This window comes from Helobdella robusta, assembly GCF_000326865.2.
Source record: "Helobdella robusta unplaced genomic scaffold HELROscaffold_39, whole genome shotgun sequence".
In the NCBI taxonomy this organism is placed as follows: domain Eukaryota; kingdom Metazoa; phylum Annelida; class Clitellata; order Rhynchobdellida; family Glossiphoniidae; genus Helobdella; species Helobdella robusta.
In genome coordinates, this window is record NW_008704865.1 from 732,894 (window position 1) to 750,214 (window position 17,321).

The window sequence follows — 17,321 nt, forward strand, 5'->3', positions numbered from 1 at the left end:
GAGAGGACACGACATACATCCTTTGATGTACACACAACTACGTAGACCAGTAAAGTGAACATGAACAATTCGAACTATTGATTGACTGACGATGATGATGAATGTGTTTATGCGGTGATGAAAGAGAGTGACTAACGTGAAGGAGATGATAATGATGATGATACTGAGGGGTACGTGATGATGATGATACTGAGGGGTACGTGATGATGATGACTCATGTTTACGATGATACTGATGATGATTAACATGACGATGATGTTTTTTGAACGATGAATATGACAGTAAATACTTTACTCACGCTACTAATGATGTGAAAAATGATGAAGATACATTTGATAATAATGCTGTTGAATGATTGATGTGATGATGAAACCGAGAATAAATTTAGATACTTGGCTGATTATTTCACTACATTACACTCATTCAGCCTGCTTCACATTCATTCATTCATTCATTCATTTCCTTTATCAGGTTTCTCATTCATTTATTTCATTCATTCATCCGTTGGTTCTTTATTTATTCATTGAAATATTTCAACGCCACATTCATTCAACTGTTTCGTGTTTCCTTCCTTCCTTCCTTCATTCATGCACTCATTCATTCATCCATTCGTTCGTTCGTTCATTCATTTAAACATTCATTCATTCATTCGTTCGTTTGTTTCTTCGTTCGTTCATTCAATAACAAATTTATCCAAAATAACACAGAGAGGAACTTGATAGGAAGTGAACATACTACGCACTGAAGAGTGCAAACAACATCATTGGAGGATCTCGATGCATCAATGCATCCACATTTTGAACAGGCACGAACACGTAATAATGAAAATACAAAAAGAATAATAACATTAATAAAAATACTAATAGAATGATAATACAGACGTTCACATCAAACATACTAGCAGCAAACACATTTGTTTGTACATACAAAAATGCACACCAATCGTCAAAATAACTTGTGTGTGCGCGCGCGTATGTCTGCGTGCGCATGTATGCGTGTTTAAAACCACAAGCTAACATACAAACCAACATACAAACAAGCATACAAACCAACATACAAACAAGCATGAACATGCATACTGAAAAATTATGCCCTTAACGAATTCGAATCAAAATTAGTTTAGAATAATTTTAAAATGCGTAATGATGAACATATCAATTTGTATGTGTGTTATCTGTTATGTATTTATGTATGTATGTGGCATGTACATATATAATGATACAAACGTATATATATATATATATACATACATACATACATACATACATACATACATACATACATACATACATACATATATACATATATACACACATTTGTGCTGCAACGTTGTAGAAATTCATTCACAAAAAGCTTTTGCTGATCATCAATGGAGATGCTGGTATATATGTAAGTATGCATACATACACATGTATATTTATATACACACAATCATTTGTATAAACTTATGGTCCTATATATATATATATATATATATATATATATATATATATATATATATATACAAACCATACAGCAGCAAATGTTTAAATTATGCTAATGAGTCAGCTATTATGTGCGTGTGTTTGCGTGCGTGTGTTGGGTATGTTTTCATTAATAAATAAGCAGCCAGTACTTATAAGATACAGAAAAATTCATTACCATGAATATACATATACATCATAAATACACATATATAATAGATATTTGTGTATATATGTTTATGCATATATTGTATATATATCTATCTATAGTATATATGCACATATATTTATATATTCAAATTTAACCTATTTAAAACTAATCTTCGATCAATATGCATGTGTATAAATATACTTGCTATACTTATTTACATATAAATCAACTATGTACGTAACGTACACACACGCACACATACACGTACACACACACACACACACACACGTACACACACGCACTCACACACATTCACATACACACACATCGCATCAATTCGTCAATTGATACTTAATAATTAAAACTTTATAAAAAAAAAGAATTTGAATAAAAATAATATATATATATATATATATATATTTATATATTAAAATGCTTTTATTATTATTATTATTAACGGGGTACAGTCTTGCTAGGTCTTTTTGCAATATTTCTGCATCTCCATCGTTGTTGACTTTCCCACATAATTTGGTATCATCTGCAAACTTTGAAATCTTGGAGACTATTCCTTCGTCGATGTCGTTAATGTATATCACAAATAATAGCGGTTACAATACCGATCCCTGAGGCACGCCACTTGTTACGTCTATCCATCTCGAGTTTATTCCTTTTATCCGCACCTGTTGTCTCCTATCTTTCAGCCAATTTTTTATCCATTGTAGCAGATTTCCTTCTACCCCACATGCCTGTAACTTTTTGGATAACCTTTTATGTGGCACCTTATCGAATGCTTTTGCAAAATCTAAATATATTACGTCTACCGAGTTATTCTGGTCTAGGTTAGCATAAACATCTTCAAAAAAATCCAATAGGTTAGATAAACAGGATCGTCCTTTCATAAAACCATGTTGGCTGTCATTGATTATGCAGTTAGAATTTAAGTGCTCGACTATATTCTTCTTGATAATTTTTTCTAATACTTTACATATAATGCAAGTTAAACTAACTGGTCTGTAGTTACTAGTTTCGCTTCTACGTCCTTTTTTGAACAATGGCGTGGCGATAGCGTCCCTCCAATCCCTTGGTATATCTCCTGATCTTAAACAGTCATTAAATATTTCGCACAGTGTGGCTCCTACTTCGTGTCTTATTTCCTTTAAAAATTTTGGGTGCAGCTCATCTATTCCTGGAGTTTTATTCTCTTTGAGACTGCCTAGTATTTCGACAACCATCTCTTCTGTTATGTAAACACTTGTAAGCATCTTTTCTTGGCTTCCCCCAAGCAATTTTTTTGGCTCCTTCATGTTATTTGTATTTTCTTTTGTCAGCACCGATCCAAAGTAGTTATTGAGCATCTCAGCCATTTCTTTTTCTTCCGTTACAATGTTGCCATGATCAGTCTTCAGAGGCCCCACTTTATCTTTCCTTTTTTGTTTACTTCTCATGTAACTGAAAAAGCTTTTACTGTCTTTACTTATGTTCTCACTTAGCTTTTCTTCAAATTCCTTTATTACTTTCCTGTTTGTTGCCTTTGCTAGATTTCTCTTTCTGATGTATTTATCCCTTGCTGCTTCTAACTCACTTTTTGAGATATCTCTAGCATTTCTGAGATATCTCTGTCTTAACTCCTGCATCTTCTTCCATGCCTTAAATTTTGATCTTCTTGTTTTCTGTACATTTTTATTTATCCACGGTAGCTTTTTGTTGCTTCTCCGGATAGTCGGTATAGTTTCTTCAACAACTTTATTCATACAGGACACAAAGGTTTTCCATTTATTTTGCACTCACAAATCTTTCAATCGCTCTGCCAAGTTCATCTCTATGATTTTATTTCTGACCTTGTCGTAGTATACTTTAAAATAATTGTAGCGCTTTGAATAAGCCTCGTCTTCTTTTTTCTGCTCTAACACTATGTTGAATCTAAGTATCCTATGATCGCTCGTTCCAAATTCTTCTCCTACCCTAACTTCTTCTATTATGTTTTCTTCTGTTGATATTATTAAATCTAATATATTTTCTCCCCTTGTTGGCTCCATCACATGCTGAGTAAGGAAGTTTTCGTCTATGCAGTCCAGAAACAGTTCGTCTGCCAGCTTTTTGCCTTCTCTATGATTCCAGTCAATATGGTGGTTAAAGTCTCCCATTATTACGCAAGGCACTTTTGTGGCATTTCTGATCAGTTCACGTAATCCGCTGTCATTCTCTTTTGCTGAATCTGGTACTCTGTAGCATACTCCTACACGCAGTGTTTCAGTATCGTTCTTTATATCACACTAAACAATTTTTTTAAATTTGTCGTTTTTCAGGTTTTTTCTTTCCAGTGCAGTCAGTTTTTCGCTTATGTACAATAACACTCCGCCGCCCTGTCCTTTATCTTTACTGTGTCCCCTGTCTTTCCTAAACATTACGTATCCGTTCAGTTCTATCTCACTATCTTGAATCGATTCTTTCGCCCATGATTCAGTTATACCTATGATATCGGGTTGTTCATTCTCTATATATAACTCCAGTTCTGTTCTTTTATCAATATTTACAATACTTCTTGTATTTACACAGAAACATTTTAAAATTTCAGGTTTGTTTTTTTCTTTTTTATTGTTGCTTTCTCTGCGTTGTTACTCGTTGTATTTAATATTTCTTCAGCTTTACAATTCTCATGTCTCCTGGTAGACCTTTCACCTTGAAAATAAATTCCCCCAATGTTTCTTTGCTTTGTCTAATTTTTGACTCCTTCACTAGCTCTCGGCATTGGTCTCTTTCTGTTTTTGTCATATCGTGCGTCGCCGATATCCTTCTAAAATTTTCATCCGCATTTCGGAGTTTTGACAAATTTTCTAAAACTCTGTTTTTCAGTGTTCCATCAAGAAATTCTATCAAAAGAGGTCTTCCATTTTCTCCTTCTTTGATTTTTCCAAGTCTAAACACACTTTTTATATCCGTATTCTCGCACGGAACCTTTAACACTTCATTAAAAAAAACATAACAGATTTTCTGTCAGCTGTATTTTTCTCTTTTGCTTCTGACGCGTTGTTTTCTGCCAATTTATGGATGACGATGTTATTTCTTTTGCGTTCTTTTTGTTTTCCTTCTTCTGCATTTAGTTCCACTTTCTCTTCGACACTTTTGACTTTTTCTTGCACAACTTTCAACTCTTTGTCCACACTCTTTCTGACAACTGTGGTCCATGTCTCTTTGTTGGCTTCAATCGTTTTCTTGATATTTTTTTCATCTGTTTTTTTTATTTTTTGCAGTTTCTCTTCAATTTTGTCTAGACGTGATTTCTGTTCTTTAAACTGCTCTTTCACAACTTCATTTTCGCTTGTTGATTTTTTATTGCTTAGAAGCTCTACAAGCTGTTGTTCGAGTTGAGCGATCTTATCATGCTGTTCATTATATCTTCCAATTTACAGCATGTTTTGCAGTCCGAGCCCACAAAACTTTCACCCACAAAACTTTCACCCACACCGTACATTTCACATTTATCGCATTTCTTCATACCTTTACACATTTTCTTGCTTCCAAAATTTTGACACGTGCTTAACTAACCTTGTTTTTGCTTATTATCGCTTCTACAACTATTCTTTCTTGAAAGTCTTCGCTTTTTTCTGTCAAAAAAAACTTTTTCAACAATGTGAATAGTAATAATCACAATTCGATTAAAAACTTAAAACGATTTTATTGCAAAAAATTTATCGCAAAAAATTTGTTTACAACCGATCGGCACCATAGAACAAGATTTTACGGCTATAATTTGCTGTAAAAATATTATGAAAACATAAATATATAACACTGCTTGTGTTATAATTCCTTTTGACATGTAAACAGCTTTGAAAAAGAAACCGCTATAAAATTAATGTTCTGCTGATGATGACGCTGACAAAATAATCTAAATATACTTCTGTTTGTAAACAAAACATTTCCATACATATCTTTAATACTTTTTCAACAAGTTTTTAAAGTATCGCTTGCGAGAAGATATATTAAAATGTATTAATGCACGCACACATACTCACACGCACACACACACGCACATTTTAAACTGTTTTCGTCTATGAACACTGTGTTATATGAACGATCGAATTATTATTGCGTGGTCGTACGCTTGCAAGATTTCAAGATTTTAACACGCATTTCAATTGCGTTTCTAAATACGTATTTCTAATTTGAATGAACTTCCAAAATACATTGAAATTTATAAATGTAAGTAGGATACGCACTTATGGTACTCGCATGTAGTTTAACGCAACGCCTATGAATTCAGTATTCACGCGTCACTATCTCTCTCTCTCTCTCTTCCTTCCTCTCTCTCTCTTCTCTCTTTCTCTCTCTCTCTTTCTCTCTCGTTGAAATTCTTTTCAATGACACGGTCTGTATGCAATCAATTACAACAGCAGTGAGAAAATAAGCATAATAATAATAACAATAACAATAATAATAATAATAGTAATGAGAACGACGAATAGCAACAACAATCGAAACAAAAACGGCTTCAGGTATTATTAACAACATAAATAACAACAATGATATTATTAATAGTAGAATAAAAAAATATAAAAATTGTTTTAAAAATTTGACGATGACAATAAGAGCACTTGTTAAATGACGAAAATTGAAAAGAGATTAAAATTTATAAATGCACGCACACGCATCTTTATGAATGAACACGTAAAAGTATATGTACAAACATTATAGATACAAGTGTACACACACCCATATATATATTATGATGAGTATATATATATATATATATATATATATATATATATATATATATATATATATGTGTGTGTGTGTGTGTGTGTGTGTGTGTGTGTGTTTGTGTGTGTGTGTGTATACCATGAAAACTAACGATTTTCTTATTAATTTTAACAAATTGGATAATTATAACATTACTGTTAGAAACACTGAAAAGGTCAATCGTAAACTTTCAATAGCTAAAAATTCGGTAGATTTTATCAAATATTGCATCAATTCTGGTCTCCTTCCAGCATTTATATATAAAAAGCTTTGTCCAGTTCAGTATGAACTTTCTCTCTCATAGAACTTAATAATCATAAAGCCAATAATAGTAGTTATAACAGAAGCATTGGTAACGACAACAAAATTAACATTAACTCAAATGAAATGATTGTAATAGCAAATTCATCAAAAAACAAAACACCATTCGCCAAGTCTTCGCCTAATTACGGCAATGATGTGCAAGTTTGAGTTAAACAATTAATTCTCGAAAAAAAAAATCTGGGTCATACGACGCACTTAATTATAATTTGCCTAATTAATTACACACACATTCACAATTTACATCACTAAATTCATGCTCTCTCTCTCTCTCTCTCTTTCTCTCTCTCTCTCTTTCTCTCTCTCTCTCTCTCTCTCTATATATATATATACATACATGTATATATATATATATATATCTCTTTTTTACTTTATTATATATATATATAAATTATTTGTTATATACGATGTCTATGTTTGTGATGTTATAAATCCACGTATGCTCCTAGATGATGCATCTTACATACAAGATACATACAACACATGCATGCATGCATACCAATATATATATATATATATATATATATATTACTTACAAAAACACATACACACATGCCTCATACAAACATATAATCACACATACATGTTACATACATACTTACACACATACATACTTACATACATACACATACACACATATGGTTTTAGCATACATACATATTTATACACTCATACATACACATATACATGCACACATACATACATACAAACAAGCTTAGTGTTGTGTAGTGTATTATATTTAAGACTATTTTTTAAGGATATGTTATTATTTTGTTTTCCATATTAAAGTTTGCTTAGAGAGTGATCCTCTTATATATAATTAATATAGTAAATGTAATTGTTTTTTTAATAATCGCCTGATAAAATGGATTGATTGAATGAATCTATTTAGCAATTAGTGTTATATTTTAAATGTTTTAATTCATTTTGCGATAATTAAGGTATATATAATTAATTAAATTTTAATAATTAAAATTTAAATTAATTTTTAAATTGCTTTGCGATAAAAAGTACTGCAAAAAAGCAATAGAACTGCTGGTCGGAAGATTTGTATTTTTAAGATATATATAAAAATTATTTTATTCATTTATCATAAATTTTAAAATGTTGATTGATTTATTTAACTAGTTTGTTTATTTGTTAACCATTTTTTTGGATTTTTAATGAATGAATCCGAAATCATTGGTATGTTCATATTCATATGTTCTTTATGTTGTATTCATGTGTATTTTGTATTGTTTTTGCATTTTATTATTATTATATTTTAATTTTTCAACTTCTTGTGTTTGTCGCTTTGTTGATATAAAATATATTATAAGGTTGGATACATGCGTTGTATCAAATGTTTTATTGGTTGGTTGGTTAGCTGGCTGATTTTTAAATGATTGACTGATTGGTTGTTTTTCTTAATATTGTACACTATATTTATTGATAATTACAATTTGATATTCATTGTAGATTGTATGGATTGCACTTGGGAAAAGAAAAGCTAGCAAACAATCTGTTTTGAGCTATTTTTGAAAAATAAAAACAAAAAGTGTTGTAAGTTAAATTTAAATTTTTTATGAAATATGATTAATTTTAAGTTTATAATGATAATTTAATTAGTAATAATGTCATGGTTAGGGAACGTTTGTTGGACGAACGTTTGCTGACTTTAAAAGAGTTTAGACAAGCCGGATTGCTACCTTAAATTAAACTTTTTAACTTCTATGTTTTTTTTGCATTTTTGCTCATTTAATTGAAAATTTAGCAGTAATTGACTAATTTTAGTGTTCTCTGGTGTGTTCTGTGGCCAGTTGAGTAAATCAAACTAAATGATGAATTTTTGTTTAAAATTAGTAAAATATTTTAAGAAGGTAAAACAAGGAATATATTTATATATGTTGAAATGTAAATATGTTATCTGGCTTTTTGCTTAATTTGTCTCAAGTTTAATTTAATTTTCATTTACGTTTCTAATGCTAATAAGTTAGCAAATTGAATAAAAATATATTTTTTAACACTAGTATACGCCTCTGCCAGTATTAATTCGATATGAATTATTATTTATGTATTGTAGATTACGGTTGCTGTTTTGCAATTGTTTGAAAATAGTTTACCTCAACACTTTTTTCTATACCAGCATATTATTATTATTACATGTCGTCTATGTAAGCCTCTTTGATAAGAGTTTAATATAGGGAATTCCCATCTCTTTATCAAACCTAAACCTTAAAACTTATTTAGTTTAAATTAAAAGATACTTGTTGTTTTGATTTATATGAAATTTATGTTTAAGGAAATATCAGTTTAAACTGTAAAATTGTAAAAAATAAATTTTTTTTATTTAAATTTAATGTTTGCTAGTTATAACATTTTAGAGGTTTTCTTTGATGAAGATATATTTGCATTGACTGCATGATTTGGTCATACAATATTCATTTTTTAGGCTGACATTTTTCATGGTGTGCATATTCTGTCATTCATTCAAATCATGTATTTATGTGAGAACTTTTGATCTTTTCCAGTTCTTAATCACTAAGATTTGATTGCCTTTCCCAGTTAATTGGAGTGTGACATGAAAAATTTCAGTGTGGGATAGCTGGTTTTAAAAGAAAGCATGGCTGTAATTGTGTAATTGTAATGATTTGAAGATATTGATTTTATTTATGTTATTTTATGTGTCTGTTTTATTCTTCAATTTTCATGGTTGATCATATATTAATCCTTATTATTATTCATTTCCTGATAGAAAATAATAGATGGTTACTATCAAACCAAGCAATGAATGTCAGATTCTGTCCCTCTTCAGATTTCGTGTGTGTGGGTTGAATGTGTTTACTAGATCTATATGCTAATATTTCTACTTGTGCATTTGTTCTTATAGTTGTATATGTGTTTGTTTATGTATGTGTGTGTGCGTACAGGGGTTATTCTACAGGTTATATTTCACTGTTTTCATAATTGTTTGGCATGGTGTGGCTATTTCCATTTTGCGTGATGGTAGAGTTGGGACAATGCTGTGACTGCTTTAGTCTTGGTTCAAATTTTTTTTATGGCTTACAAAATATGAACCTGCAACTTAAATAATTTTATGGACTTATTAATCTATGTGCCACTAAAGCGATTTATCTTCTTTATATACTGATTCTTTGTGTTTCTTGTACACTGAATAACAAAATATATTCATTCATCCAGTGACATTCTTGACAGTTGTATTACTAATAAGTTTCTATGCTAACTGACATGTAGGTAGGTAGACGTGTGTGTGCGTGCGTGCGTGTGTGCTTATTGAGGTTTATATACAGGTGAATGTTGATGAGTGATTAATCACAATGTCCAATGATAGACGATTAATTAATTTCTTGACTGAGTTTATACATGGGTGCGCCAGTCTCATGATCTTTGCTAAAAAAATCAATGAAGTTGAATATTGTAATAGAAATGTATTAACTTAGAAAGCATTTGATTCCACTTCTTATCATCTTCATGACGAGGATGATGATGACCGTGATGGTGGTGATGATAATTATTGTGATGATGGTGATGATGAAGATGATGGTGGCGATGAGATCATTAACAGGCTGAACATTCATCTTAGTGGCTGAAAATTTGAAAGTATAATTAATATTTTCAGTGATATAATAATTGTTTTTTTTGTGAAGGCCATGCTATTCTGTTTTTCATTCTGATGACAAAAATGTGTTGAGTTAGCCATTAATCACTGTCAGCATGATCAAATTTAGTGCTTCTGTCAACCATTATAATATGTAATACGTAAAAATAATAACAATAACTGTTTGACAGGTTGATTGAAATTTTAGTTGTTGAACCAAGCAACTTACTACCTAACCAATCAACCAACCAACCAACCAGCCAGCCAACCAACCAACTGTAGAATTAGACATTTAAAGTTTAAGTAAATTTGGATAGGTTCCAGATTGTTTTATAAATTGTTTTAATGTCTTTGGACTTGTATGTTGTTGTCAGTTTGATGATTTCATAAATATGTTATCCATACATACATGCATACATACATACATACATACATACATACATACATACATACATACATACATACATACATACATACATACATACATACATACATACATACATACATACATACATACATACATGCATGCATGCATGCATGCATGCATGCAGACAACATTACTGCTGCTGCTGTTGTTATCTTTTAAACAGTGCCATCTCTATCTCTGTGCTTGCTAGCGCGCGTGCGAGTACTGTGTTTACAGTTTGTGTATATTAGTTAGCTTGCGTATATGTCTACGCGCGTGTGTGTATGTGTGTGTGGTGTGCGTGTGCGTGTGTGTGTGTGTGTTCAATATCATGTAATCCTTGTCATGTTGATGCTTTCAAGAAATTACTGTCTGCACTTTGACATTTGAATTAAAGCAGAATTTTTTTTATATTCGTTAATAAATTCATAAATTACAACCATCAAATATGTAGATATAAACTGGTGTAATGTTTTGATGCAACTTATATTGACAAAACTTTATTTTTCAGTCAATGGTTAAACGTTCATACATATATCATATTATGTGTCATATGTAATATTCTACACACAATGTTATTTTGTTCGTGTTTACGAAGACGGATGAATTGATGAAAAAAATATTATCCTTTATATAACGGAGGCATATAAATTATCTAATTCTATTTAAAACAAAAAGGAACATGAAGAATAGGAGAGAAAAAGAGATGAAGGAGGAGAGAGAAAGTGAGATAGAGAAAGAGGGAGAGAAGAAAGAAAGATGGAGAGAGAGAGAGAGAGTTAGAAAGAGAGAGAGAGAGAGAGAGAGAGAGAGAGAGAAAAGAAAGAGTAGAAAAAAATAATTATACAAAACAGAAGTAGACTAAATGTATAAATAAATTAATAAATAAAATGAATTGAATGAAGTAAGCGTTTAAGAGAAAAAAATTTAAACATCTGCTACTCTGTCTCTTACATAAATAAATAAACAAATTAATACATATTATATATATATATATATATATAAATTATTCATAAAAGTAAAATAATAAAAAGAAACATATAATTAACTGTAAATTATAAATTGGGCTTTGTTAAAAATTCTATTTTAATTTTTTCTTCTCTAGCTGTATCAAGATATTCTAACGTATTGTATGTGTGTGTGTGTGCGTATGCATCATTTTTATGGTATGTTTTTTTAGAGTTGAGGTATGCAGACAAGTAATATCATTTCTTGTGCTTTGTTGAGATAGTGGAAGAAGGCTTGATGGAGAAATTTATTGTAGTACCGCGGAATTTAATTGTAAACATTTGGGAACGATTGTGTCAGATATATTTTATTTAACTGTCGGTCCTAGGCGGTGTATTATAGAGTTTTAATATATGTGTAATTTATTATCCCAGAGAATAATTCATCATCATACGCTTGTCCAACCGATTTCATGTGATCAACTGTTTTTTTTTTGTAATTTTTTTTGTACTTGGTTGCCAGCCTGTGCAAGACTAATGACCCGAAACACTTGAGATGTTTGTAAGCTTAGTTGATGACAGATAGGTTGATATTTAACTATAGTATGTCGGTGGATTAGATTAGTCTGTGTGTTTGTTCTCTCTCTCTCTCTCAGGATGAATCAAGATTGAGTTGTCTGAATGTCGTTCAGGAGATAGTATAGTCGGGATTGAGGTTATTTTCTGTGTGTAACAATTTTATGACTGGGATGGTTAAGGCATGCTGGCTGATGACATGTTGGTGTCAATCAAAAAATTTTGTTCATGCTTCTTTCCCTTTTAAGATTAACTAAAATTTGTATTTGGATAATAATGACGGTTCTGCCCGGCGAAGATATTTCATGATCATGATATTATAAAATCATTCGTAGCGTCTTCTAAATGATGAAATTTTTAAGAAGACGACGACAATGATGATGAATATGAAGTATTGTGTAGTATACTTTTATTGTGCGTAAAATTGATATATTCATGTCAGACTGATTGATGAATTACATTTTCAATTATTTATTCATTTTCCATCAAAAACACATGTTGTACCGTTCTGTATTAAACCAATTGTCATTTTTATTTTTTCTCTTCTTTCTCTTTCTCACTCAATAACTTTGATATATTTCTCTTCTCTTTTCAAACAACTTATCTACAACACCTAATCTGCTAAAAATTTCCTGAAAAGGTACATACTACATCAATAAAAATTAATGTCTGTAAAAAAATATTCCGTTTTTTAGATGTTTTTTCGTTTTGTTTTTATCATACAAACCCTAAGCTGGGTTTGCATGAGTCATGCAAGATGTAAACCTTGAGGTGCAGTTTTTTTTCTTCCTGAAGCTTCTTTTCGCGTTTTACTTTCAAATAAACACATAAAAAAACGTATGGCTTTAATCATTTATCTGTTGCGAAGTAATAAAAGTTTATTTCATTCATGTTCTTCAGAAACTAATTTACATTTATCGCTACAAATGTCTTCATAAATATGCTTGTGAATGGGTGTATGCGAGTGCGTGTGTGTGGTTGGTAGGCACGTTACGTGTTGTACACGTGCGTATCTCTATGGATTTCGTGCTACTCTAAAAATATTGCAAGATGTTTCAATTTTACAAGGCATGAATGTTTGTTTTAAAAAGTTTAACAACATTTTTGTATTTTTAACAATTAACGTGGTTGTTTTTTTTTATTTATTTTGACAGCAGATGGACGTTATTTGTGGATACACAGAGTCCCCTACAACATCAACAACTCACAAACCTTTTCTACCGCCAAGAATTACTCCACCTGTTCCAGCAAGAAGCAACAACCATTTGAAGCAACAGCAGCCACAACAGCAGCAACAACAACTTCTAGAAACAGAATCAATCACGCCACTTGATGGCAAAGACACATTCCGACCGTCGTTTTTATTTCACAATCAGCCAGAGAAGTTAGTTAAAAAATCAAGAAATGCCAATGAATATCTAGCCGACAAGGAAAACATTATAGTGCATAAGTCCTCAAAACAACGAGATCTAGGATCACTACTATCTACGAAGGTACCACCAATTCCGCCAAGAGTGCCTCTCACCCGAAGCATTTCACTCACCTACCGACCACCGCCTCCACCAATTTCGGATGCCGCTTCGGCCAGCGAATCCCTATCGACAAATTTTAGAAAGAAAGATGGCCCCATTACAAACAGCTGTCGATTGATAGATAATCCCTTCAACGGTTTGGATAATATTCCCACCATCGTCGACCCACTTAAACCTCGTAGACGCGGCGGGGTGCCTCAGGTCCGATCGGCACCAACGCTTAATAACGTTCATAACATCACTAACGTCAACAACGCTCACGTTAAACATTTAGTAGCATTATCGCCTGCTAATCAACTAACGATACGACAACACCACGACAAGGGGGTGGCCGATAATCAAACAATTATACCTCTCGCCAGGTGGCCTCTTACCGAAACTCAACCCAGAACTAATCATCCGTTCTTGGACAGCCTGGCCAGCAGGTTACATGGTTCTACCAACGAATACGTCGATAGTCCAAGAACCATTTCGCGAACAAAATCTCTAATCTCTACATTGAATCTCACAAGCAACGGCAATAATTTTACAACAAGCAGTCGAGTGTTGAATGAATTGTCGTCGTGGGGCAGTCATGGTACCTCTCTTAATCGTGCTTGCAATGCCTCCATCCTTGTCTCCACGACCCATTTTAAAGAGAAGAAACAGAAAAACATGTTGAAGAAATTAAAACTGTTTGTAAATAACAACAGAATGAAACGAGGTTCTGTGCATGCGGACGCTGAACGACCATCATTAAACTCTCACCTAACATATCAATCGACCGTCACAAACACAACTGCGCTAGTTGAACCAACAACGACACCGACGACTCGAGAGTGTACTAATTCTATAATTTGCAGGCAGTGTGGCAGGTGTCGCTGCAAAGATTGTATGAATTCGTCTCGAAGAACCGGTCGAATCGCTTCTAGTATTCAGGACGAGTCTCTCTTGGACTGTCTCAGCTGCATGTGTGCAATCAAGCCCATATTTTACCACTGTTTGAAAGATAGCAACGGTGAGGATGACTGCTCGGAGGAACCCTGTGCCTGCTGTTCTCAACCAAATTGTTTTCCGAGGTGGGCCATTCTGGGCATGTTCCTACCCTGTCTGCCCTGTCTGTGCTTCTATTTGCCTCTTAGATGTCTCCTTGACGTTTGTCTCGGCTGCTTCTCAAACGACATTGGATGTCAGTGCGAACACAAGTCCCACAAGTCTTCTGGCTTCAAAACTCTGCTGGAATCAGAGAATTCAAGTGCATGAAGAGGATTAAACTGATTGGATACTGTATTGTATTTGTATATTATACGATATAATATTTTAGATCATAATATATATTGCTTGATCATGACGATATTTACCGATTTTCCAAGTTTCTATTCATCTCTAGTCATACATATATATATATATATATATATATATATATATATATATATATATATATATATAGCTGGCATATTGTTGGTGGCAATGACAATTGACGCTATAACATGCATAAGACATATCTTGCAAGCTTATCAAGTCTCTATATGCTTTTGATAATTTTAATTGAACTATTGATTTTCACTGATTCACATTTACATTGAATAACATGACGTTGTTACTACTACTATTCTTAGTGGTTTGATAATACAGTTTATAGTAATATTCACGGCTTAGTATTTACGCAGTTTTAAACTGAGCAACATAACACTAATAATCGGTAACCTGTCTGGCAAACTTTTTATTATGAATTTTTAATGCCACACGAAATAAAAACTATTAACTAATATGCATATACCTCATGTACATACGTGTAAATAATATATATATATATAGGTATATATATATATATATATATATAATCTAATGTAATATATATATATATATATATATGTATATATACAATATATATATATATTATATATATGTGATTATATAATGTTTTGTATATAGAACTTGTATATAATTGTATTACTTATGATGTATAGCTGTATATATATATATACGTGTATAATGTTATTAATAAAAGAGAGAACAAAAAGTTCACATTTAAAATTACCTCATTAATTTATGCCTGTTTTATATATATATATATATATATGTGTGTGTGTGTGTGTGTGTGTGTGTGTGTTTGTGTGCCTGTGTATATATATATATATATACGTATGATTTATTTTAAAATAAATTCTGTTCACTTGGTGGTTATTATATTTAATGTATTTCTGTTCGTTATTATACGTTGAGTTTTTCTTTCAAAATTAATGTTACATTTTTGTTTCGTTGTTGAATTTTGATCAATATAGTTTTCGATTTTCATGGTTTCGTATGATTTTTGGTCTTCTATATTATTATTGAAACGTCATATGGAAAATTCATTCGATCCGGGTAATAAGAATTTTAATATCCTAACAAACTTCCTGCAAGCATTTAAACATGGCCAAGTGATTTGCGTAGTGTTTTCAAACATCTACATACATACATACGATAAATTCCATAGAAAAATTAATTTAATCATTTTGAATGTTTTCTATCTTTAGCTATAAAATTTTTATCGGTTGGTTCTATGATCAATTTGTTTTTGATTTCATAGACACGTTTTTCGGATGTTAATGTAGTTAGTTAAACGATATCTTATTTGACTTGATTCGATTTTATATATATATTCGGCTTTATTTACTGTGTTCATTACGAACATTGGAATCTTTCGGACAGCCAATGCAGACTGATGTTTGCGTGCATCATATGGAGCATATCAAGTTATATGCCGTCTCATCACTTCTTTAAGTTTCTGTTTCTTGATAACGAGTTTGGCATAATTTTAGAGATGACTTGTTAAGATAGAGCAAGATTTGGCATAATATTGTTGAGGACAAAATTTATAAACATTTGATATTGTATCTGAATGTTTGCGCTGAGAGATCGGAATCATTAAGATAAATGATTAGATCGCTTGTAGAAGATGGGCGAAATTATCTAAGCTTTACTCTTAAGTCTTTTCCTCATTCTACTATTGACATATGAAAAAGCCTAGATATATTGTTTCAACTCGAGCAATTTATTGACTAAGTAATTTTTGCGTCGAATCTGGTGAATGAAATCTTTCAGTATTTACATCGTTTTGTAAGTAATCTGCATGGTTTCCTATATTTCAAGTTTTATAAAATTTATCCATGACTACAATATCAAACTATTATAACAATAATGTATAATTGGATTAATTAAATATAGCTGTAGTTGCAAGTTTTTCAATGTTTCTTATTGGGCATTGATTTTATATTTTATGTTTTTAATATGTACAAAACCAATTCATCTTTTGACTTTTCTTTTATAAGTTGTCATTTTACATTTATAAACAATAAAATATTCGAAATGTTGGTGTTGTTGGATGAGCTGAGAATAACTTGGCGACAAAAGGTATAACAGAATAAATTGGAAGAGTTTATCAGCGTGGGTAAATTAATTTCACAACACTAGTGAGTTTTGTTTCTTGAACTTCATTACTTCATACATCATTACATCGGTTTTCATCTGATGTAGAGTAGAGATATGAATTTTCTATCAAATTTTTTTCACAAGTCTTGACCAGTAAGTTAGAATTATTGTGACACTGTCATATATTTATATATTAA

At 31.6% G+C, this 17,321-nt stretch overlaps 2 protein-coding genes across 2 annotated transcripts; one reads left to right on the plus strand and one right to left on the minus strand.

The window, feature by feature from the left end:
• Positions 1-4,242: 4,242 nt before the first annotated feature.
• Positions 4,243-6,328, minus strand: HELRODRAFT_176723 (hypothetical protein; the record flags this gene model as incomplete). Its single annotated transcript, XM_009024075.1, has 4 exons — positions 4,243-4,577; positions 4,736-4,967; positions 5,161-5,219; positions 6,325-6,328. 4 exons carry the CDS (start codon positions 6,326-6,328, stop codon positions 4,243-4,245), a joined length of 630 nt encoding a protein of 209 aa, XP_009022323.1.
• Positions 6,329-13,356: 7,028 nt separating this feature from the next.
• HELRODRAFT_192855 (hypothetical protein) lies at positions 13,357-15,430 on the plus strand (the record flags this gene model as incomplete). The annotated part of the gene is made up of 1 exon (XM_009024076.1): positions 13,357-15,430. The coding sequence occupies one exon, from the start codon at positions 13,357-13,359 to the stop codon at positions 14,971-14,973; it is 1,617 nt and encodes a 538-aa protein (XP_009022324.1). The 3' UTR covers positions 14,974-15,430.
• Positions 15,431-17,321: the final 1,891 nt, after the last annotated feature.